The sequence below is a fragment of the Penicillium griseofulvum genome (genome assembly GCF_001561935.1).
Source record: "Penicillium griseofulvum strain PG3 chromosome Unknown contig_80, whole genome shotgun sequence".
NCBI classification, from domain to species: domain Eukaryota; kingdom Fungi; phylum Ascomycota; class Eurotiomycetes; order Eurotiales; family Aspergillaceae; genus Penicillium; species Penicillium griseofulvum.
This window is the reverse complement of record NW_024467471.1, coordinates 3,661,833-3,686,090: the sequence shown is the minus strand read 5'-3', so window position 1 is coordinate 3,686,090 and position 24,258 is coordinate 3,661,833. Positions and strand designations below refer to the sequence as shown.

General features: G+C 49.2%; 7 protein-coding genes across 7 annotated transcripts; 2 read left to right on the top strand and 5 right to left on the bottom strand.

Moving 5' to 3' along the window:
• Positions 1–508: 508 nt before the first annotated feature.
• Positions 509–1,752, top strand: PGRI_023250 (uncharacterized protein; the record flags this gene model as incomplete). The annotated part of the gene is made up of 2 exons (XM_040790038.1): positions 509–739; positions 787–1,752. The coding sequence occupies 2 exons, from the start codon at positions 509–511 to the stop codon at positions 1,750–1,752; spliced, it is 1,197 nt and encodes a 398-aa protein (XP_040646991.1).
• Positions 1,753–2,438: 686 nt separating this feature from the next.
• PGRI_023240 (putative endo-arabinanase) lies at positions 2,439–3,772 on the bottom strand (the record flags this gene model as incomplete). The annotated part of the gene is made up of 4 exons (XM_040790037.1): positions 2,439–2,501; positions 2,617–2,645; positions 2,699–2,877; positions 2,928–3,772. The coding sequence occupies 4 exons, from the start codon at positions 3,770–3,772 to the stop codon at positions 2,439–2,441; spliced, it is 1,116 nt and encodes a 371-aa protein (XP_040646990.1).
• Positions 3,773–4,610: 838 nt separating this feature from the next.
• PGRI_023230 (PX and BAR domain-containing protein) lies at positions 4,611–6,773 on the bottom strand (the record flags this gene model as incomplete). The annotated part of the gene is made up of 6 exons (XM_040790036.1): positions 4,611–4,706; positions 4,759–4,872; positions 4,923–5,972; positions 6,028–6,294; positions 6,345–6,613; positions 6,680–6,773. The coding sequence occupies 6 exons, from the start codon at positions 6,771–6,773 to the stop codon at positions 4,611–4,613; spliced, it is 1,890 nt and encodes a 629-aa protein (XP_040646989.1).
• A 686-nt stretch (positions 6,774–7,459) lies between these two features.
• On the bottom strand, positions 7,460–8,446 carry PGRI_023220 (uncharacterized protein; the record flags this gene model as incomplete). The annotated part of the gene is made up of 1 exon (XM_040790035.1): positions 7,460–8,446. The coding sequence occupies one exon, from the start codon at positions 8,444–8,446 to the stop codon at positions 7,460–7,462; it is 987 nt and encodes a 328-aa protein (XP_040646988.1).
• Positions 8,447–9,596: 1,150 nt separating this feature from the next.
• Positions 9,597–16,942, bottom strand: PGRI_023210 (Peptidase C19, ubiquitin carboxyl-terminal hydrolase 2; the record flags this gene model as incomplete). The annotated part of the gene is made up of 6 exons (XM_040790034.1): positions 9,597–10,264; positions 10,321–10,957; positions 11,009–12,363; positions 12,431–14,174; positions 14,246–14,370; positions 14,908–16,942. The coding sequence occupies 6 exons, from the start codon at positions 16,940–16,942 to the stop codon at positions 9,597–9,599; spliced, it is 6,564 nt and encodes a 2,187-aa protein (XP_040646987.1).
• A 1,930-nt stretch (positions 16,943–18,872) lies between these two features.
• On the bottom strand, positions 18,873–20,894 carry PGRI_023200 (F-box/WD repeat-containing protein; the record flags this gene model as incomplete). The annotated part of the gene is made up of 1 exon (XM_040790033.1): positions 18,873–20,894. The coding sequence occupies one exon, from the start codon at positions 20,892–20,894 to the stop codon at positions 18,873–18,875; it is 2,022 nt and encodes a 673-aa protein (XP_040646986.1).
• Positions 20,895–22,089: 1,195 nt separating this feature from the next.
• PGRI_023190 (autophagy-related protein 17) lies at positions 22,090–23,754 on the top strand (the record flags this gene model as incomplete). The annotated part of the gene is made up of 1 exon (XM_040790032.1): positions 22,090–23,754. The coding sequence occupies one exon, from the start codon at positions 22,090–22,092 to the stop codon at positions 23,752–23,754; it is 1,665 nt and encodes a 554-aa protein (XP_040646985.1).
• Between the last annotated feature and the right edge of the window lie 504 nt (positions 23,755–24,258).

Sequence of the window (24,258 nt, the reverse complement as noted above, 5' to 3'; positions counted from 1 at the left end):
ACGTGTAAAAGAGAGATAGGGGTGAAAACACCCCCTATCCATGTATTCCGTGGGATCTGTCAGTGACTACTGAACTCCAAGAGTTCAGTTACCAACTTATCAGGACTCGCACGAGAACTGGCAGTTTGATTTGTATTCGGACCTTCGAAGGCCTCAAGAACTTGGTGTTGATGTCTTTCGAGGACCACCCTCTGCGCTGGCTCGGTGGGCTACGGTGAGACAGGGAGGATTGGGGAGAGGAAGAAGAGAAGAGGAAGAAAGGTGGGAGGAATCCTTTTTTAGTCCCACGTACCTTCCTAAAATGGACTCTCCCCTGCACCTTCCTGAATTGTTCAATGTCACATGATAACTTCAAAGACATAAATTTCATGTGACCATAAACCCTTTAATTGGATTCTATTCGAAGTAACTAGTTATTGCCCTAGAACTAACACCATTATGCCTCATTCCTTCTCCATTGTGTATATGATGTATACTGAACGATACACGGCAGATATACCAGCTCCTCATGTGCGAGCACCCATTCCCCGTCCCTTCCGACAATTATGAGTACATGATGAAAATTGTTGGGTTTGTGGAAGACTTACCTGTTGGGTGGGAGTCAAAACTGGAAGAGCTTCGATTTATTTCTGAGCAGAATGCTACACTGAAGAAAGTCCGTGTCACAGACTACGGAAGCGCAGAGAAACCAAAGCCTACCGATTGCACTCGATCAGATGCTTTGGCACTGGCAGATGTGGTAGCTCCAGCTGAAGAAGGTCCAGCAGCGGAAATGCTCCTACCCAGAGACGAGACACCAACCCTGTGTCGCGGCAAGGAGCACCTTCCGCAATAGCCTCATCACCGCGTCTAAGGGAAGCTTTTGTCAAGAAAGCCAACAATCCGATGCTGGCTCCGTTGCTGTCGATCATGGAAGTTTTCCTGCTGTTTCGGCCATCTGATCGATCATCACTCGTTACGGTAACAAAGTTAGAAGAGTCGGTGTTATTTGAATCGTTAGACGAGCACCTCTCCCTGGCAGTTGATGCAGCAGAGGGCGAAGAGGAGTTTCCAAACAACGATGCACTATCGCATCTTCAGCTAACCGGGGTTCAGGAGGCCGATGAACAGGCAGGACTAGAGGCTCCAGCAAGGACATCCGAGTCCCTTGTCGGTCATGAATCAGAGCCGGCGCAAGAGTTGGAAGTTTGTCAAAACAACGAAAAATCCCAATTTGCGGCTCAAACAGGGACATCGGACCATCCGACCAATCCTCTCGAACCTCAGCCAGTCTCGCCTGAGATCTCTGAGAATCTTGAGCAAGAACAGTTAGAGGTAGCGGATGGGGCAAAGGACCCACTACACGTCCAGGGAGAACAGCAGCCGGATGTGTCAGATATCTGTCACGTCGTCGAGGAATCCCAGTCGGAGGTGCAAAGCGGGACACCTGAACTGCAGACATCTGACCTGCAGAACGATCAGCATGACCGTAAGCCAGCCCCGCCTGAAATCGTGAGTGGCCTGGAACAAGATCAGCTAAAAGGACTGGATAGGACACCAGACTTAGTCGACATCCAGGAAGAACAGCAGCCGGAGATATCGGAGATTCCCGAGGGTTCCAACTCTTCACAGCTAGAGATCATGGAGGATTTAGCGGCAGCCTCAGAGGACGGGAGAGAACAGAAACCCGGACGTCGGAAGAGACTGCGTTCACATTTAGGAGAATTGTTGAATCGGAGCTGGAAGCCATGGAAGAGGCGTCGGAAGCCTTAGGGGATCTTATACATCAACATATGAAGGCGAAGGGGAACAACCGAGACGAATATTCGTATTAGATTGAAACAGGGCGTGTCGGTTGATGTGTATGGACTGGAGTACATGATTTTTGTTTTTACCTATGTGCTTTCATTCTTGTGATTTGAATCCATTTTCAGTACCGAGCAATACATGAGTGAGTAACAGAATTTTCTAGATCAAGAACCTAGTTGGTTTTCGTGAACTATTTATTTTATACTTGTAATATTAGCGCAGGCTTTCTCCAACTTACTATGCCCAAATCTAGTAGAATTCTGTTCGCTTCCGCCGAAAAAGATGTATGTATTGGCAAGGTAAATCACAATTTACAAACACAAATGATCAATGTACCGAGAGTAACAAATTATATATCCAGGGCGTGTACACCGCAAAAATGTAGACGATGAGCTTTGGACAGAAAGGGTAACGCGTATAAGCAATGGGGTCGCAAGAGGTGAATGAAAGCAGGTCTATCGATGCGAAAGAGACGAAAATGCGGCTGTTTCAAGTATGTCGGCAGGCAAGGCCGCAGAAATGTGCATAATTCGAGATCCATTCTCGAAAGAAAAGGGATGAGTTGATCGAGATCATTTTGGATGTCTATAGTGGCGGAGCAGGGTAAAGTCGAGAACGGATAGAGAAATTAATGACGTGCGAAGGTGAGATCATCCCTGAGCGACGGGCCATCCATCAACATATTTGAGAGGATTGAATCCAAGGAAAGCGTCCTGTAGTTGCATGTGTTAGATCAGATCTTGATGACGTTTGTGTGTGGTGCAAGGGATAACAAAGAAGGATCGACAGGGGTGCATGAAGGTTGGCAATAGTTAAGTATGAGCTCACCTGGAATGCAAGACCAACTGTCGTGTTCACTGCGGTGAGGTCAGTATGAAGGTGAAAGAAAGGATATTTGAGGTAAACGCACAGTAGTGGTAGTAGAGTACATCGGTATCGCCGTCGCGTATGACAGATTGCCCACCTGGGGCATAAGTCTCTCCGTTCGAACCGTAGATAAGTTCACCGCCGCCTTTGACAAGGTCCGTACCAGCCTTGTCTGTGAATGGCCCACGGGGACTGTGAGAGCGTCCAACGCGGATGGAATATCTGGAGTACATAAGTATAGAGCAGTAAGTCACTGGATCACCAAGACTTACTCTTGGCCAGCGGGTGGCAGGTTATCTTCATTGAGATTGCAGCAGAAACCATGGCTGAACCAGAGATAGTACCATCCATCATTGTAGGAGATATAAGCACCCTCAATGGCATGAGGACCGCTCGGGTCACCGCAGATATTGTTGGCCATGCGATTCGGCGAGCCGAGGGATTCAGGCTCCCACGCCAGTTGACGTTCATCTGGTTTGGTAGTGCTGGCTGGGGAAAGAAGGTCCTTGCTCAGTGGAATTTGGAATATTCCTTTCCAGTAGCTTCCAAAAGTTAAATAAGCATGTCCATCGGGAGTGACCAATGTGCTCGGGTCTATTGCATTTGAGACAGTGTAAGGATAGATATCTGATCCATTGCCCGTGCCTGTTTGGATGACAACGCCATGGTCATACCAGTTCCCCGGGCCGGGAGAGTTGGAGGTGGCCACGCCAATAGCACTATCACGGCAGCCGGCCTTGCTAACACTATAATAGCAATAGTATGTGCCGTCCACGGCGATAACGTCTGGGGCCCAGGGAGCGGCTCGATCACCCTTCGGGATTACACTCTTGGCATCTAGCACACTGCCAACACGCTTCCATGGGCCAGCCATACTCGGCGCAGTGTGGATGAAAATGTGTTCGCCAACATGATAGAGATAATATTCATCACCTACACGCAGAATAGTAGGATCATGTGTATGTTGCTGTGTTTGACGAGGAGGAGGGAAGCGGCTTATAGCCTGGTCATTCCCCAGATCTTGCAACTTCTGACCATGTTCAAAGGTCTGGTCTCTTTTGATACCCAGGCCAAGACAGACGGAGAAGAAGCATATTAAGGCAAGCAAAGGAAGCATCTTAACCCAGCGTCGAGGGAATCTTTTCCAGAAAAATCGAGAAGACCGAAGTTGAAATTCATTGTGATAGCCAGGCGGCGATATCGACCGTGATAAGTGACTGGCCCTGGCGATCATCTTGATTGATCCAGGCACTCATCGTTTTCAGTTGACGCACGGCGTTGCCACCCTGGTAGGGTGGAGTTAATGATGCAGACAGGGAGGGAAGGAATTGCAAGGCAGTCTGATCAATAGAGGCCCACAATTGGATATGCCTGCAAGGTTTCGGAATGCCGAGAAAAAGTAGTTGGTTGTTCTGCAGAAGAACAGATCAATCGTTTTGCCTTGGCGCGATGGGAGCGGAAGGATTCACGGAAGGATTCGTGGCACAAAGGCCGAATGTCAGACCAGGTTATTGTGCAATTGACTGAGATAATCACACAATATCATCTTTACAAGTCACCTAGTGAATTAGCAAGGGAGATGACTTTAGGAGGTTGATCGGTTGCAGTGTCGATCTTCCTCTTAGCTCACGGGAAGTGATGGGTCTCGAGTTCGGAATGTGCCTATCAAAAATGAAAACGGATACATAAAACCCAGGAGCATATCCTTTCCTTGTAGACTTTTCAAAATAGAAAAATAGGAGTCGGTAGGGTTACAGGTACAAAGGGACACAGGTAAGACAAATTCCCCTTCAGGGCGACATGTACTACTTTCTATACAGCCAGAATGGCCGAGACTCAATTCAATATTTCAGAGTTGCATTTCCAGCTAAAGAGTAGGGCCAAGTAAAAAGTAAAAGAAAAGGCAAAAGATATCCTCCTAACACCAGCGCCGAGCTCCAGGCTGAAGGAAATATCTATCGAGCCACGATCTTGTCTACTTCATCTTTGGCTTCAGTCCATGTCTCCAGATTCTTCCGTGCCCAGTCCAAGTGACAACGAGCATATGCGACCTAGAATATAATTAGTCATACTCTTAAAATTGTGATGTGGCGCCATGCATACCATGTACCGTCGCAGATCGGCTTCTTTGTCCTTCTGGAAACGCTTGAGGTCATGCAGCACGCCCGCGCTCGCATCCTTGACGTCCTTTTCGGATACCTCTAACGCCTGCTCCAACTAAAATTGAAATTAGTTTTGAAATAATCTAAGAACTCTACTCCACATACCTGGATCAGACTCTCTTTAGTCTTTCCAATTTGGTCCCGTCGTGTTCGTTCGGGATCTACGTCCGCGAATCCATGGATAGCGTGGCTGATGCGACCGAATATTTTGTTCGCTACGAAAGTCCCGCTGGATGACTTTCGATGAGCGGGGGAACCTGAGACTGATGAATCAGACTTCTTGAGTCCTCCGCTCTGCGACCCAGGTGGAGGACTGGTGGAATCGTCATGAGTCGGTCTGGGGCCTGAGTCAGCTGACATAGCGGAATTGCCCGCTTCGCTAGCGGATGAGGTCGACAAAGAACGAGGTTTCGTTCCTCCGGATTGAGGACTGGTGCGGTTGAGATACTGCTCAATGCGCTTGGCCTCGAGTTCACTGCGCTCAAGGGAGTCTAGTAAGGTTTTTTTCTTCGACAATTCATCGCGAGTCATTTCTTGCTGTACCCGTTTGAGCACTCTGTATCGTAGCACCCCTCGAACAACACTAGCAAACTGGGCGCTCTCCCTCATAGGTTCCGCAAAACTTGCGCTCAAAGCCGAGGATAGTTCCTCGGTTTCAATGTAAGAAGTATCCGCAGCCTGGCCGATCCGCTCAATAGCAGCAGCCACTGTCGGTGACTGCTCTGAAAGAGAAAATCCGTTGTAACGCGCTCCCAACTCCATGAGGTCCGCTGAGAGCCCTGACAAATGCGAAAGAGTTCGTCGATTAACTTTTTCAATATTGCCCTGCAAGAGGAGTTCTAGTTCCCGCGTAGACGCTTCGAAATTAATAAAGTAAGGGTCTAGTTCTTGCTCGCTAAGCTTGCGTGATTCAGGAGGGAACCGCCCCAGGATCTCGGGTCCTGGGAACGACGGCGCCTCTGTCTCACTCGGTGATGTGGGCGCTGCTGCGTTTCCGCTAGCTGTAGTAATCCCACCAGTGGGCTTAAGCTTTGCAGATGTAGATGGAATTGGGAGCCAGCCATGGGCTGGGGTAGGGTTTGCGGGATCAAGAGGTGGCGCTTTGAGGTTATTTTTTGGGACCGATGATGCAGGATGGGAGCTTAAAACCTCGCTCTGAACAAACGTTAGTAAATAAACCCATGGCGCGGAACACCAAGCTCGAACACACCCAGCTGACGTTGGGATCAAGGAATCTCCACCACACTCCATCCTCGCGGACCTCCTTCATACGCCTGCAGCGGTTGAGGAAAACACTTAGCATGCGCTTTCGGAGATCTATAATGGCTGCATCATCTTTGGCCCTGGTGGGTTTGGCTGCATAGTCCGCCATGCTATGTTTCTCGGGAATCGGCGGAATGACCAAGGTGGGATGCAAATTCACAAGGGTTTGTCGCAATGATGCAAACTCAGAATATCGACGGCGCACTTCCAGGTCCTATCAAAACTCAGCATTGTACAGTGCTCCGCCGGGCACAATTCTCATACCGCAGTCCGAATAGTGTAAACAATAAAGCCCCCGCCGCCCTCATGATTTTTCCCGGCATCGGTTATCAAGATTGGCATCTCGGGGTTCTCATAAAGAAGCTGCTCAATCCGGCTGTCATAGACGCTTTTCCGGGGGTATTGATCACTGGCGGCACCATACTCGGCCTCATCCTCGGGATCGCTGAGGTCTTCGGGATGGGTGATGTAATCGGGAGGCTCGCTATTGGAGTCGCGGCTTGATGGACGGGTTGAGTCATGTTCGTAGATAGCTAGCTTGCGTGAGATACTGATCCACAGGCAGAAGGGTTAGGATGGGAGCCGAGCGGAGAGCTTACGAGGTGACAGTGCGGCTGAATGGAGGGAGTCAGACAGGCCAGACTGATGTTGGTCAAAGGCCCCGTAGGGATTGTTGTCTTCATCGTTCCACATTATGAAGGTAGACTTTGATAAGGTCAACTATCCACGGAACCTGAGTTGGAGAAGCTGTGCCTGGGGATCTGCGGGGGGGAAGTCGTGGTGTGGCTGGTGCAGGGCGGTGTTCACGATTACGTCATGAGCGGCTTGAACTAACTTAGTTACTATGAATAGAATAGTTATGGACAAGATATACTGTAGAAGGACGGCTGAGAAAAATTCAAGTGAGTTAATAGATATTTATTGTCCCAGAATATAATGATCACCATAGTTCCAGCTTGAGTCACAGGTTTCTCATCGATCGCAACGTCACCGAATGGTGATCCAAGAGCGGCCGATGTATATACTGAGGTAGCCGCAGACCGCATTAAGATATTTTTCACATAGAAAGCCAGTTCAGCTTTTCTACGAAGCAAGGAAATTACTCAACACAACAAGCAATTCTGGAAAGCCTTTATTTGAGAGTGACGAGGTAATAAACAGCCGATGTATCGTCAAGGTTGCATGTATGGCCAAGGGGACAAAGTAAAGAGATCCGAATACAAACATTTGCAAGGCCTAGAACTCATGACCGGTTTCATATCTTAAAGTCTCACATTGTGTTCCGCCATAGTCTGAGCAAGCATCGGAATCTGCAAAGCTTTCTCCTGTCGTCAAATGACCCTCACATCTCATACTTCGGGGTTTCTGTGCCCAGTGTCTCAGTTTCCATCGGCACCCGGAGAGCCAGCAGCATCGCGTGGGTTTCGTCGCACCCGCTCTGCAACACGCATAGCTGCAAAGGCCGGCTCCATTCCATTGAATGAGCTCTGAGCACGTCGTAGAGTTGGCTTGGGCGGCAGGGCCGGAGACTGGGGAGATTGCGGAACAGAGAGCGAGTGAATCCGGCGACTGGACTCATCGGCGAAGAAGGTAGGGCTGTTGTCAAAGCCAAAGCGGTTCAAGCCATGAGTAGCCTCGCTGATGGTGGATGAACGGTTCACGCGCTGAGTTCGCAGCTCATGATGGCCGGGAAGAGTGACGTTAGCTCGGTTCTGGCGGCGTTGACGTAAATTGAGAGGAAATTCATTGTTGACGGAGCCACTGGCGGAAGTGAGAGCGACAGATTCAAGGTCGCCTGTATGGAGGTGGGGGTCAACTGGTTTATCCGAAGTGTCGCTGCCAGGTCCTGGCATAAAGCTGGGAACAGTGGTGCGGGTGATGCCGAGTCCACGATGAGCATTTGCAGAAATTGAGTTGCGAAGAGAGACGTGGGGCGAATCGGGGGAATGCAGGCTGGGACCGAGATCAAGAACACTGATCTCACTTTCGCTCAGGACTGCAGCACGGGGTCGCATGGAGGTTCGGATCGAGTTTGGGACGGTGGGGCCAGGTTCTCCTAAACTTTCAGCTGAGAAAGGAGTTGCGCGTTGAGGAGGCACCTCATCAGTTGGATGAGACTTGGAATCCAGGGACCCCATTATCTTGAGACGCAAGGCTTCAAGCCTCAGAAGGTCGAGTTGGTCACCAGCACTTTGGAACTCCAAATGTCTATCCTCGTGCTCGGAATTGATCTTTGCAATCATCAAGCGGGCCGTGGCAGAGCTGACATTGATGGAATTTGGACACAGTATAGAGATATTAGGATTGAGTTCGTGCTCATGTTCGACGACTCCCCGACGTTTCGGAGAAGGTGCAGTGCGTCTCATCTTGGAATTGGTGCGTGGATGTATGCCAGTTAGGTGATAACGAGGAGGGAAGCGTGGCAATTGGAATGTAATTGTTTGAAGAGGATAAATCACACGCACCCAGCCCTAATACGGAAGGAGCGGCTCTGGCAGCTTCAGTACCTTAGGCTCCAAGGCCATAAAGCCACTTAACTTCCTTTTCTCTATGTATATAACCATATGATATGTTCATACTACCCTTTCAATAACCATCACAGCCAAGACTAGATGACTTGCGTTGGATACCACTTATATGCGTGAGTCAATATAGGACGCTTAAAGCCCTAAGATTCAGTATAACTGACGTTAAAGATGTTATATATGGTGAAAACTCTTCCATTGGCTTTACAAGTCCTTTGTACGACGTATGGAGTTTCACTACAAACATCCATAGGCTTGAACAACCATGGAAACTGCTAGCAATATACTACGCACAATTGCTATAGAGCAAACCAATGTCCAGAGTCTTGTATAGTGCTACATGTGGTGTTGATAAAGGAAGACTGGATAAGTTATACTATGTAGATGAGCCTTGGATGTATTGCCTCGTACTGTAATTTGCTTGTGAAGCAAGTCGTAGTAACCCTAAAACAACTATGTTACATTTGTACATTTATGATTAACTTAAAGCTCTTAGAGAGGCATTTCCTTTTAGATATTTTGTCTCCCTTGTTGGTTCTATAGGTAGGTAAACGGAAAAGGCGGAAAATGCATATGCGCAGAAGAATTTTCTATGCATAAAATAACCTACATAGCAGGGCTTAGGATCAATAATCATGTTGAAAGTGAGTAACTCTAGACTAATATTTAAAGAATGCTCATGCAATTATTGCTCTCCGGGCAACTAAAGTTGATAAGAATTAAGTCCAACATTGCACAGATCGTGTGCTGATAGTTAAGTGATGAAGTAGTGAGATAGAGAACTCCTACTTTCTCTCTGGCTTCACTAGAAACTTCTTTCACCTTGGTCTAAGTTTGGCCCTACTCTTACTTCGCTTTGAGAATCTGATTGAAAGTAAAACAAGAAATCATTTTTTTATTTTGTATGGGCCACCAGCCCCATCCCCCCTCCCCCCATCCACCTCTCCCCTTTTTTTTTGTTTTTTTTTTTGTTTTCTTTTTTTCATATCATTCATGGGTCCGAGGGCATCACTTCCTCGGACCCTACACGTAGCTCCACAACTGGGAGATCATCGGAGGAATCCTCCCCCTCACCCCCAGAAGTGAGACCAAACTGAAACGGAGGGTCGATGTCCATGCCATCACCCCATGGACATCGACCCTCAAAGAGGCCATCCTCGGCGGCAGCGGCAGCATTACCACTGGAAATCTGTGACATGTCGTGAGCGGCGTCGAACGACCAAGAGGGTTCCGTGAGCTTGTTGAAGGAGTCGACCTGCGATCCCCCATCTTCGTGCTCTAGGCCGAATTTCTTACCTTCGCTGCCCCCGTCCTCCGAGCCCGAGGTACTCTCCTCGGCAGAAGAGTACAGATCATTGCCGAGGGAGTCTTGCCCCCGGCTGACTCGGGGTGCCAACCCCCCGGCCAAGGCAGACAACCCCTTGCGGGGGGCGCTGCCAAGGATACGACCGCCGTCGTCTGAAGGTGATTGGGAACCACCAGGGCTGCGGGAACCGGAGGCACTGCCAGACACACTTCCTGAGTCGTTCCGATAGCCTTCAACCAGCTCCCGCAGCTCTTGGTTTCCCAATGCACGATCAGAGCGACGGCGGTAGAACAGGAGGTAGGCACCCGCCGTGATCATGGACTGCATGTTGGTGACAGTCTTCGCAGAGGTATCTTAGATTCAAGTCAGTAAAATATCTTCCAATCAGCATATCCAAGGGGCATCGAACCGTTGCAATAGACCCAAGCACCAGACACAAAGTCCTTGATGTAGGCAGTGTAATGACCACCACCCATTCCACCTATGTGGTTGTCGACAGCAATCAAATCGTAGACTGCACTCTTTCCATCGGTGGGGCCTTGCACTCGATGGCTCAGATCCAGTCCCTCGAAGGGGAAGTTGATGACAGTGCTGATTTTGTGTCCGTCTCTGCCGCGGAATTGGCTAAACCGCTTGAGCTGAACGACCATAATATCCGGAGTTCTCCACAACTCAAACTTCTTGGTGGCCGAAACGTGGGTCTTGCACTGGGGACAGAACCAGCTATCTGCCCGAGAAAGAATTTCCTCTTTGCTGAACTCGTCCAGACATTGGTCGAGAGTAACATCTGATTGCTTTGGCTTTTTCTGGCTTGCCACCATGGAGTGATCAAATACATTCTTGATGCTTAGGTAGGTAGGGCGACCACGGAGCTCCTCAGGGTCACGTGGCTTACCGCCGAAAAGGGAATCAAAGGCATCGGGAGTCCAGTCAAGGAGGACGGCATCGCCTTGGTGAAGAAGCGATGCTGCTTGGTCTGATTCATCTGCATCGAGGTCATCATCGACGTTGTCATCTACAGAGCTTTCGGATGAAGCATCAGATCCCTGGCGAAGGTTAATAGGCTGATCCGAACGGACAAGATGGAACAAACGAACCTTCGTAGAACTAGGAGATGCGATGCGAGAGGAAAGGAGGGGGTATTTTTTGAGTGGGAGAATATTGCGTCCGTCAGGCAGAGCAGCGTTTGTGGTCATGACTTTTGGATCGAAAAGCGACAACAAACTGGAAGCAATCTTTCCAGCAAGAGGATGCTGAGGGGTCTTTACAGATTCGGAGTCAGAGTCAGAGTCTGACTCGTCGGGGCCCTCTGTAGGCTCGGGCGCTTGCTCGGTTTGCATAGAAATATCAACCATGCTGTCTTCGCCGTCGACAGAAGATGTTCTGATTCTGGAATCTGCTGATCGTGCATCATCCTCGTTTGTGACCACGGTGTCAGAGTCATCAGTTGCATGGTCGTCGTTGCTGTTTTCCTCGGCAGCCAGAATGTCACGTGTAGTCATGTTGTTGGCCTGGACCAGTAGCTTGCGGTAAATCGCCTCAAAGTCTTGAGCTTCTTCACTAGAAAGACGTATGAAGGATGGAAATCCGAAAAGCTCACGAGTTGCCTCCTTGTTCTTGCGCGGGACAAGTTTGCGGTGGAAGATAGGTACAATGACTGTGTCATCCTTGGAAGGAGAATCAGAAGAATCGGCAGATGCAGGGAGAGGACCGAGATCAAAGAACACAATGGTGTCATCTTGGGAAATGCGGAGACTGCCGAAAGTGTCGTCATCGTCGCAAAATGTTTGCCAGAAGGAATTGTGCAATGTCTCTGCCGCAAGGATTCGTTCCCCATCAATTCCCATCTTTTGGGCGACGAAGTCCTTCCAAGCCTTCAAAGTATCGTGTTCATCAAGTCGAACTTTCAAGGACACGGGCGGGCCGTCAAGAGGGTAAAAGATAATCGTCCGAGTAATCAGCTTTGGACCCGTTGGGATAGGCACAGTGACCATTGTGAAGGGATCCATGATGATGCTGGTCTTTTCGCAGTTGTGGCAAATCAGTGTTGACTTGTACATTCCAGCAAACAAATCGGTGATAATGGAGGCATTGCGAGCCTCGTAGAGGTCCCAACATTTCTTTCCGAAATCCACAAGAGCATTACGATCGTGGATCATCTCATCAGTGGAATCAGGAATGACAGTGGATGGCTTGCTGCCAACGATCCGGCTTAGATCTTCCGACAGTGCATCAAGGAGAAACATCACAAATTCCTGGCTGTCATGTTGCTCATAGCCAGCAAAATCTTCACGTTGCCGACCAGCGGCAGCACGAAACCTATAGGGATTGACAGATCGCGGCTGAGGGTCCGATTTGTACAGGTCTTGAAGTAGGTTGGCCCATTGCTTGGCAATGACACCGCCGCATCCAAGAACGTTGGTCGGGTTAAGTTCTGGTTTGTACATTCCACCTGCAGATTAAGATTAGCATCAAAAGATGTCGTTCGTAGTATCTGACACCAAGCTTGGTATACTCACTAAGGAAGTAATAAGACAACTCCTCAATGCTCCGCACACATTGCAACGCGGAGTTCATGTAACAGGTGTTCCCAAGGTTTTGCAATCCCACGATAACCTGTCGACCCTTCCGACCTCGAGAGATGAGGGCTTTAATTGGATCGGGTGCCTGGGATGGAGTAGTTCTCCCACTGGGCTGTGGTTGTGGGCTCTTCACTGCGGCTTTAGCGGCAGAAGCTTTGGTAGCAGCATCGTTCTTCGGCTGATCCACAGGGATACCCAAACTCTTGAGAGTTCTGGCAGAGGCTTCAGACACCCATTCTCCACCTTTAGAGCTGCCGATCTGCTCCTCGAGAACAACACAGTTCGCCACGCCAAGGCCGGCCATATCCAAGGTCATACGACCATTGTAGTTTGCATTTTGGGTTTGGTCCTTCACATTATCAAGCAAAACTCGGTGGCTTCCCTCTGGGAGTTCGAGGAAAGCATTCAAATCGAAAAGAAGTTTGTCGTTGGGGTTTGAGATCAGAGCCAGTGGAGGAACAGGCGATTGGCTGCGGGAGGCAGCAGGAGTCGCCGAGGCCGATGCGGTGGTGCTACGAGGAAGCTGGAGAATTTTCCAAACTCGGACTTTTGTCGACATATCGATACCAGTCTGTTCTTTGGCATCCTTCAACCATTTTTGGTAGTTCGTCTGGCGACTAGCGAGGATCTTCACCGATGGCTTGACAGTTTGTCGCAAGACGGTCGGGGTGGTACCCGAGGCGGGATTGGCTAATTTGAAGATCGTGAAAATCGGAGGATAAGTCTCATATTCGATGTTTTTAGTATCGCCGGGTTGGTTGGTGTTGTGAGCATAGCGAATGATCACAGGTGACTGGTCGGCGAGACCATACCACTTCTGTATCAGTTCCCAACCATGCTGTGGAATTATCGCGAAATCAAGAGCATCATGCAAACCAGGGCGCATTGGCACAAATGGTTCACCGGTTTCGTCTTTGAAGCTGGGAGTAGTTGGGTCGGTGTCGAGCATGATGTTTAAATTGTTGACGGGACCAACGTCACCCTCCAATGACCCTTTGTCAGTGTGATCCGCATGCGCCGTAGTGCGTGCAAGCACCTTTTTCAGCCAAGCCATTGAAACCACAAAGCCCTTTTGTCCGTCTTTCAACGGTTCCTTCATAAGCGCATTTACCTCATTCACCTGCTCGTCGATCGTGGGAATATCGCCTGATTTGGGCGATGCTGGTCTGGACAGCTCCCCGGCTGAGGATGCAGACCCGGTGTGGTCATTGCTTGAAGTTGTAGGATATGTGGGTTCATCGTTTGTGCCATCGAATGTGCGGGGGATAATGTATGTGCGCGCGTTACTGAAGCCAGTGCTCACGCCTCCTTCAGGGTCGGAGTCGGTAATCTCAGAGGCCGGGCGCTTCTCACCGGGAGAAGGGGATCGTCCATGGGTTGGAGGTGTACCCTCTCGAGTATCGGAGGGCATATCGGAATGGTCGCTGGAGAGACTAAGTCCGGCGGTCGCGGTCGCGGGGGTGAGCGAGCGGCCAGGCGGGCTTCCAGACTGAAACTGCAGATGCGCAGGCACGTAGCGAGGCGGGGACAACGACGAACTCTGGCCGCGGGAAGAAGAGGAAGATGTGTGGCGAGAGTGTGGAGGTTCGGAGCGGCCGTGACGTCGAGCCCGAAGGCCTGGACTGGTGCGAGGCTCTGGGGAAACTTTTCGTCGCTTTGGTGAAGACGTCGTGGCGAGGAGCTGCGCACCTCGTGTCGCAGCTCGGGGCAACCAGGGGAAAATAGAAGACGGGATCAAAGCAGCACCCTTACTTCCTTTTGGTGGAAGTACAAGGGGATTTGGTTGTGAAGTGAATTCAACTGGCAGAAAATCCGAAGGTAATTTTTTTTTTCCGGAGCGGAAACGAAACCCAGGGCTATCCACAGATGACCAGCGTCTGTAGATGAAGTTAAGACAATTCGTGAACAACAAGAGAAAAAAAAAAGAGTACAAGTAGCAGAAGGTAGAAAGAGAAGATACGAAAAGAAAATTTATGGGAAGAAGAGAAGAAAGATTGGAAAGTTAGAGCTGTGAAGGTCTTATACTTGAAGGTGGTCTATTCAGAATAGTTCGCACAATGGAGAAGACTCGTGAATGGGACTGATTGTTTAATAGTTATTGTGTTCTTCACATGCACATTAATTGATTTGTGTGTGGGATGATTGTATTCCTATTGTTCCATTGCGATCCTATTGCGGTACTATTGATTGTGAATAAATTAGGGCACAATGCCCTCATTATCACGACTCATCAAACAGATTTGACAATGCAAACAATTATAGGCTTGATACCTAGGCACCACATTCTTTTAGAAACATAATTGAAAATTAAGCTCATTTCATATTTTCTCAACTGAACTTAGCTACTGTTGGTAAAGAGGGCCAGCCTCGGTGAGATAGGTACAGTAAACAAGAAAGACAATTTGCAAATCAACCCTGCATGTAAAGCCTGTAGAATGTGTTGTGCTCCGCCCCCGAGAGGATGAACTCCATGTCGGCTCGGTAGTGTACATGCTGAGACGGGTCATTGCGACCCCATGCAACAACAGCATTAAGGTCACCCTTGAATCGCTTGGCGAGGTTGAGACAGTACTCACAGAGCATCAGCCCGCATCCATGCGTTTCTGCATCACAGTCCACCACAGCCGCGTGAACATCGATTGGCTGAACTTCCTGGCAAGACCCGATTGCGGGTTCTCGACACAGGCTGCACCATTGGTAAATGGGACTTGGGTAATAAGGACCAGCCTGCCCAGTCTCGGTATCAATGAGTCCTTCACTTGCATCATTTAGAAGTGATAAAGTATTAGCCTTTTCTACTTCATCTCGCGGGACCAAAGACGTAGGTAGTAGGCCGAAAGAGTTGTGGGAGCATTGGATTATCTTGGATCGAGCCCATGTACAGTCGACACACATCCGGCTCTGTGATTTTCCTTCGGCAATATGGCCATCCTGAAGCTCAACAATTGTACCGTCGTCAAGCGTCAAAACCTCTGGATTTCGTGGACCGAGACCAGTGATACCATAAGCAAAGTTGTTACACCAGTCGCAAGGGAACAATCCATCCCGGTTATCTGCGAGAAATATCACAGGATGAGCAAGCTCAGTCCAGATTCGACGAGTGTTCGCAGACTGTGAGGCGATGATATTTGAGACAGTGTCGGGAGGGGGTGAGTCAAAGAGGTCGTCAAAGGGCTCGGAAATATCACTTGGCGAGTTCTGCTTCCCCGGGGTGTCGTCATCTGAATCTGTGATTTCAATTACCTCGTGTGGCTTCGGTCCATCAACGACGGAGGACTGTGCGTTGCTACGTGGTGAGTTGGAACCTGCTAGAGTATCGATCTTCGGGGAATTCCTTTTTCCCTTAGGGTTGGATGCCTCAGGGCCTTCGATCTCTGGGGATCCATGGGGTGAGTTAGAGATTGTGGGGGAATTGGCCTTCATGGGTCTGGGTTCTTCAATCGGCTTCAATGCCTCATAGCCATCGGCCTCCGGGTAACCATGTGGTGAGCTGGGCCTTGCTGGGGAATTGCTGTTTGGAGAATTCATTTGTTCCCTAGCCTTGGATTCCTCAAGGGAGTCGAGCCCCGAGGACTCATAGGGCGAGTTGGACGTTGCAGGAGAGTCAATATTAGGAGAACTGCCTGGCTCGCTTGGTTCACTCAAGGAAAATAGTGCAAAGGGTGGGTGTCTAGCTGGTCCAGCAACACATTCGAACCCATGATTTCGGCATGGGAGACAAGGCTGGGAATGGTCATAATCAGAGTAGCGATATGAGCAAACCTCTTTCTTCCGGCCTTTGCAACTCTCGCACGATCGCTTCCATTTGGGTGGGGGGCTCACAACGCAAAAGACATCATCCACTTCACATGTTGTGCATGGATAGGCAAACGGATTAGGGTCAGATGCAAGTGAACATTCTAGACCGAGTTCCTGGCAGGCAGCGCACTCTCTCACCAGAATTTCGTTATCAGCAGTCGGCTTTGATGACGAGGTCGCGACATTGGTTGCATCTTCCTTTTGTGGCGACCCTGGCACCGATTCCTTATTGCGGCGTCGAAGGCTGTAACGTGAGTTTGGTGTCCCGATCTCGGGATTTGTGGCCCAGTATCTGTCGCTGCTGTCGGGCTCACTGTGCTGGGAGGGCGTGGAAGGCTCTCCCATCTCTGGGCTCAATCGAGAACGGAGCGTCGAAGTCGGAGATAGGCTCCTGGCCTTTTTCTCGGACCGAGGGGATGGCTCGTCCTCATGGAAAAGAGATAGTTTGCGCTTGGTCGGCGTTCGCTTGGTCGAAGGTTGGTAGTCTTCATCTTGATCATTGTCATGCCACGACGCAACAACAGCGGCACGCTTGGATGCACGCTCTCGCAAGTGGTATGGCCCAGTCAGGTGCGGCCGTACATAGAAGCTTCTCGTGCTACGGTTAAACAACTCCTGAGCTCGCGCGTGTCTCTCAGCAGAGTATGCCATTGTGAATGGCCGAATCGCCGCGAGCTGTGAGCTGTGAAGAAACTGCGGCCACGTTTGATTAACAATTGTGATGGTTATAAGAGTCTCAAGCAATTAACTCACGGCTTTCTCAGGTCAAATCGACTGAGGATAGATGGTCAAAGACGAAGCGGCGGTGCAGCAACCTGAATTGCTGATATCAAACCGTTAATCGCTGATGTACAAGCAAAAGTAAATTAGAAGTGAAGGTGAGATGAGATGATACCAATTTAAATACTGAGCAGTTCACAGACAGCAGGATCCAAATAAGTCAATGGAGGTTGTAGATACTATTGTCCAAATCTCAATAGGAACAATTGAATAGAATAGAATTGTATTCATATCGTAGTAGGTGACAATACCTTTGGAACACACAATGTAGACTATAATCAATAGCAACTCCCATCCATTCATATCAATACACCACAAAACTCAGACCATCTCACCCTGTATTCATTATATTAATTGGTTAGAGTGGTCCCAATCCCCTTTTGTAATGCCTCCTGGTATTTCTAGGGTACCACCTCCATTATTGTGGGTGCATCAGAGTAAACCTAGGTAAAATGTTGAAGATGAGTTTGAGAGCACATTGACATGCGCGACGAGTGTTTCTCTTGTGGATAACTAAATATCTTGATAGTAGAGCTTCTCTCCTCGCATGTGATTCTGGAGGGCAAGGTCAATACAGATCGATACTTGAAGCTGGTGGCAACCTCTCTCTAGTCAACTTGTCCAACAGAGCATCCAATGAGCCATTCGGATTTTTTATCACTCCCATAGAGCAGGGGAGGTCACACCGTTCGTGAGCGTAGGGACGCAAGCCTTGGTCAAAATTGTAGATCCTACAGGATCCCCGGAGATATCAACGGCAGCGGTCATAAGGGTGGCCGGCCTGGGAGTAGACAGAAAGATCTCAGAAAATCGCCTGGGGCATTATCGAACCGCCCTGGTATATGGAGGTGTATGATATTACCTTTGATTTCTCCGTTTTTGCTCAAAGTATCAACGTTATGAACTGTGTTCTGTTCTACTAGACAAAGGCTAGATTAGATCGAATATCGGTTCGAGCGTCCGCTATGGTGATTATAGTTGTTATAAGTTGGAGGCATGGAGCGCATGGGTTCCGTTTTCCCTTTTATGTCGAGATAAAGAAAGTTAAATAAGTCGGAAATAGGGTAAAAGAGGGTATGGAGATATATTCACCAATTCAAAAAATGCAGAATTTGCGTGTGATCAATGTTAAAGCTCGACTCTGAAGATGAAATAGAGTCTAGAAGACATCAAGTATTGTCCGGAATTTAGTAGGGTGGGAGAACATTAGTACCTATATTGTAGGATCAAACACGCAAACAGAAAAGCTCGCAGGTAGTCTATCAATTTGGATAGAAATCTCCTCACCTTGGAAGTTAGGTAGAAGCCATCGAAGTTAAAAGCTTCCAAGGTTAACACGTTAATCTCAAACAGTCTTAGCGTCTCGGGACCGTCCCGTTCCTCCCGCAGCCTGAAGGTTGATTTTTCAGGAAAATCAAGATAAACCTCCTTGACTTGAAATGGAGTACTGGGTAATCATGAAGTACATATGTTTCCATTCATTTTCATTGATAGTGCTATAGAAACAGAGGCACATGTGAGGAACATGAAACCAAATAGATAACAGAAGGGAACAAGCAGTAAAAGCAAAATCCAGTAGCGCCTATAATGTAGTCAGTGGCAATATACGAGTCCAAACCATCGTGTTTGAGTCCAGCCACTTTTCCTCAATGCGCCAGGGGTATCCATTCATCCACCAGGGATGCAATAATAAAAACAGAGAAGATGACAGCGCCACAGTTGTACGCCCCATCCTATGATAACAGAAAAGATCTAACCAAAAAGGGTACTTTTCATAGACAAGTGAGAAGAAGATTGGCCATTACGCTCGGAAATCGTACATGCGGACTTGGTAGTCATCACCGCCAGTGATGAAGCGGCTGTCGCTCAGGCCGATGCAGTTGACAGCTGCGCTGTGGCCTTCATAGGTATCCTGGCCGGTAGGAACACGGGGATCCCAGATCTTGACCATGCGATCCATGCCACCAGACGCAATCCGCAAGGTATCAGCAGAAAGAGCCCAAATACCTTCGAGATGTCCGAAGAAGGTCCGGAGACATCTCCCGGTGCTAGTTTCCCACAATCGGATTGTTGTGTCCACACCACTAGTAATGATATATCGCGGGGGTTCCACGCGGCCTTGATCCTGGTCAAAGGAGGAGCCGAATGGTGAGTTCTGGAGAGACAAGGATTTGGCCTCGAGAAGAGGGGAAAGTGCGCTGAGGATGTTGTCGCCATTTTGCGAAGATGTGCTGACGTGGTCGTTCTCGCAGTCTGCGAGGTGATTCTCTAGTTCAATTTCTCGGGGCAAAGCAACAACTTGCTGAACGGCTCCAATGTGGTTATGGAAGACTCGGATGCAAGTCTTGGTGTCTAGGTCCCAAAGGCGTGCGGCACCATCATCGCAGGCGGTCAAAACTGTGCGTGAAAGGGAGTCGATTTTCACAGCATTGACTCCCTGTGGGTGGGGAAGAACAAAAGTAGACTTGTCCTTGAAGTTCCAAATTTTGACAGTGCGATCAACGGAGGCGGATGCAAGAAGCGTGCAATCAAAGTGAAGGGCGATGACCGCTTCGGCGTGGCCATTGTACTTGGAGATGCATTCGCCTGTGCGCCAGTTCCAGATTCTGATGCTGCGATCCAGACTTCCTGTGATCAGTTTGGTGTCATCGAATTGGAGGCACCGCACTCCAGCCATGTGGCCTTTGAGAGTCCTCAATTCTTCGCCGGTATCTGTATCCCAGATCTTGACGGTAGCATCGTAGGACCCAGTCATCAAGATATTATCCTCGAACTGTAGACACATAACACTGTCTCGGTGGCCCTTGAAGACCTTGACTGTGCAGCGCTTGTGCTTCCAATTCATACCAACAACAAATCGATCCCGATAAACCTCCTTCCATGGACGGTAACGAGTTTTGAAGTAGTTCTCGTCCTCTTCGGGAGGCTGTGGAGGCGATGCACAATGGCGCTTTGCAAGGCCGGAGACATCTTCACTGGATTCCATCTTACGTTTGCCATTGGCTGGGAGTTCGACTGTCGAGCAAGGTTCAACCAATGCGGTATCACTAGACCCAACGGCAGGCTCGTCGTTGCCCCAGTTGCTGGCACGCAGTTCAATCTCACGCTTGGCTTCGCGCAGACGCTTGCGATCCAGAAGAGGAAGACCCCAGCCACATTTGTTACACTTTCGACGGATATGCTGCTCACACATCCGGTGCCACACCACATCATCGTCGGCAAGGGCTCTCCAGCGGTGAGAAACTTGCGCCGCTCGGCACAAGGAGGCCGTGTCGAGGTAGCGGAGAATTTTGAAGGACAGCTCGGGAGGGAGAGCAGCGAGGAAATCAATTCGGATCAGTTCGCGGACACTGGCGGAGATATAGGATAGCTGGGGGAAGCAGCACTGAGCCAGGATTCCTTGGAGCATGAGAGTGCGTTGCTTCGCTGGAGCAGCGGAGAACAGCGACCACACATGGGAAATACCCTGTTGATCACTTTGAGGAAGTAAATTCAGATCGGATTGCAGCTGGGTCATCGACTGTTCATCGGCTTGGCGTCTGCTACATTTTGAGTCCGGCTGGTGACGATAGCAGTAGCTGGCATTCACCAGGTGTTGCTGTGATGGCGTTGAAATTTGCGAACGCAAAGGCGCATATTGTCGTGGCTGATATTTTGCGAGGAACGGAGCCACATTTTGCCTCGCGAGTTCCTCCAGGGTTTGTGTGGAGTTGTCTGTCTCTTTGCGCGGCAGAGAGCGGTTGGAGTCGGCGTTCGCATTGACCCCCGAATTTGCGACGACCAGGCTCTTTTGTGCGGATGAGGGGTCCTGTGCATCGGCCATGGTGAATGATTCGGGTTCCTGCGATGTGAGGGGGGTGGAACGACCGCTCGGGCGAGAGACGGTCGCGTCTGATGTGGCACCGAGATAAGAACCGGTCGCTTTGTAGGTCTCTTTGTTCTCCTGAGTTGAATTGTTCAGAACGAGGACGGATGGACTATAGATCAATATCGCGATGCCTTCAAGGGGCTTGAAAGTTTTCTCCAGCAATCAGACAGTAGTCAAGAGGGAGTGGGGGGGGGTCAAAGGATTATCGATTCGGACGATATGAGGACCCTGAGGAAGATTAAGATAAGAGGGTTACCGAGTTTGACTGAAATGAAATTGGATGATAAAGAGAAAGTAAAAATGGGGTCAAGCGAGAGTTTTAAAGAGAATAATTCTGAGTCAAGGAAAAATTGCACAATTTGAATTGTGTCTTCGATATCGCCATCGATGGAGTCCGGGGATTGCGTGACAGCGGTAGAGCGGCAAATACGTGATTTGGGCGGTGAACCTGCACGTGATATCCCCATTGCGCCATCTCCGCGCCGTCGCACATCAATCGACCCTTCCTACGCTTCCGACAGGCTGATTTGCTGTCTTTGGGTTTAACTGGGGTGAAACGGAGCATTTTATATTCTATATGATTGACGCTAGTCCGGTAGCTATCTCACACCGATACCCTTGTGAGACCCACTGCCCCTAGCTTTGTTGGTTACTACCATTCGCCCTGCTGTGGTCTATTTAAACCTTCTGTGAGCGGCTTGCCGTGTCTGCAATTTAAGGACCTGAACCTGGTCTCGACCGAGGCATCTGGAACTAAATAAATACTGGTAAGAGTCTGTTTCTTTGTTACTTTAATTTGCAAGTCATTTCTGGGCTGGAGCTCGTGCTCACTCTTTGCCGTGTGGAGCACAGCCCCAGCTCATTGCCCAGGTGTACTGAGTGCATGACACACAGCTCTGAGCTTGATTCACGAACCATTTCCATTATCTGGCTTTGTCCAAGTTTATGACAAGTCTGGTTTGTCAGATAAAGGCCTATACTGAAGTGTCCTAGGGTTTCGGTGAAGTGAAAGTGGTGCAAGCACCGCCTTTCCCTCGTAGCTGTTAATTTCACCATTACCCCTGAGAAATTTATCCCTTCATCAACCCTGGTCTTTCTTATTATTTTAGTCCGAATGCGCCATTATCAGGGTTATTAATTGACTCGCACAATGGCGTCATCTCACTCCTCCTCATCGTCTATTCGTCCGCAGGCTGGATTCAACGACGGGGACCAGCAGACCCTACCCCAGGTTGACACTTTGATCTCGTATCTGTTGGGTGCCAAACGTTCACTATCCTCCATTACTCATGTCTGGCGAGCCAATCAAATAGTCACTGCGTCACACAGGGCACTAGAGAAGAGTGTTATTGTATGCTCCCGGACAGGCTTCTTACGCCGTGGCCTCAATGGACAACTCCGGCTTTTATACGACGTTCGTACCGAGGTCGAACAGATATCATATCGAGGTCGTGATGAGTTTTCAGTGGCACTAAAAAACCTGGATGCTGCTGATGCCCGGCTCAGAAACACGCTAGATCTGCTCCGTGGGACTATTGTTCATGCATCATTCAGACCTGGCGATGAAGAGCAAAAATCCCTGCATGACTTTGTTGATGAGCGGGGCGTTGAAGAGCTACATGCATCTTTGAAAGCATCTATCGATCGCACTAACACAGCGCGTGGCGAATTGGACACATCCAATCGTGAATTTGATGACGAACTTCAAGCCATCAGACAGTCGCTTCGTCACTACCACACAGCCACCAAGTTGGCGTCATCCCGACTATCAATCACATCTTCCTCGTCATCCACTTCCGATTCCGGCCTTCTTACTTTGTCATCTATGCCGGGTCAGATACAATCGCTGGAGGCCCATGCGCAAGAAATGGCCATTCTTTTGGAAGCCCTGGTTCGGCATTTTGATCTTTGTGTCACCGCGGTGAAGCATACAGATGGTGGGGGAGCAGTTGCACGATCAATCACAGGGGATATGCCAACTGGTGTTGATGGTAGCAATGATGGAATGCCAAACATCGGGGCAGAGATCAACGCCAATTTAAATGCACCTCTTGATCCAATGACTGACGCCGAGTATCAAGAAATGGTGGCTGTGTTGATCAAAGATGCACCCGAAGCGGATGATGTTGTCATGGAGATCCAAGATCGCATCAATGAGATGGAATCGATATTTGAACAAGTGCAAGCTCAGCGAGATGCACTACTCTCCATCTCCAAAGCAACAATTCAAGTTCACAGCCACCTATCCTCTCTCGCCTCCTCCCGCTTACCCCGTTACATTTCTCAGGCACATAATTTTACCCGCGTGTGGCTTGAAGAAAACGACCGCATTAACTCTGGCCTCGCCGAACTCACTGATCTACACTCCCTGTACGACGGGTTTCTCAATGCTTACGACAGCCTGCTGTTGGAAGTAGCACGTCGGCGTCATGTTCGCCAACGTGTGGAAAAGGTGCTGCGAGATACCCGGCACAAACTGGACCAGCTCCACGATGAAGATGCTTCTGCTCGTGACACTTTCCGTGTTGAGCAGGGAGACTTTCTTCCCTCTGACATATGGCCTGGGGTTGGTTTAGCACCAATGCAGGTGCAGTTCTTGCGCCTCTCTGGCGGCCACCTGGATAATGAGCCTGTGGCGCAGAAGGCACCTGACCAACCTAGTGTACATGAGTATACGGGGACTGTCAAGGCAGGAGTATCGGATGAAAGTTCCGAGGGAGAGCACATCCCTGACCTGCCGAGAGACCTCATAGAGGCAGCTTATGCGCGGGTCAAGGCACGAAGCCAGGTCGTGCCCCAAATGCACTCCCCGTGATTTCCCCTAATATCTCTGATGTCAGCAGCTCTTTGCTTTCATTTGATGCATATTTCCTCCCGCTACCATCAGAGTGTTGCGCCATTCCCTTTGGCATCATCGGGCTCTGAATTTCCCTCTACATTTGTAGCTAACATGGAAATTGGATATGTGGCATATCAGTACCGCTTCTAACTGCTACTACATTTCTATGGTATTATTTTTTGACTTACATGACGAAGACACAATAGGTCTGACCTTCCGTTATATTCTCCTCATGTTCCCTACTTGATGCTCATTTGCCAGATGCATACTCCTGCGTCTTTTGCGAGATGTAAGCACTGCTTTGGCACTAATGGGGAAGTTATGTCGAGATGTCGGATTGGAGTGACGTCCAAAGAGAGCTCTGATAAGTTTTTACCTTGATTTTATTTTTCGAATTAATTGTGAATACCCTCCGTATACTATGAATAGTCTACTCTAAATGAGATTTCGGTTCAGGCTTGAGGAGCTTGCATCGCATAT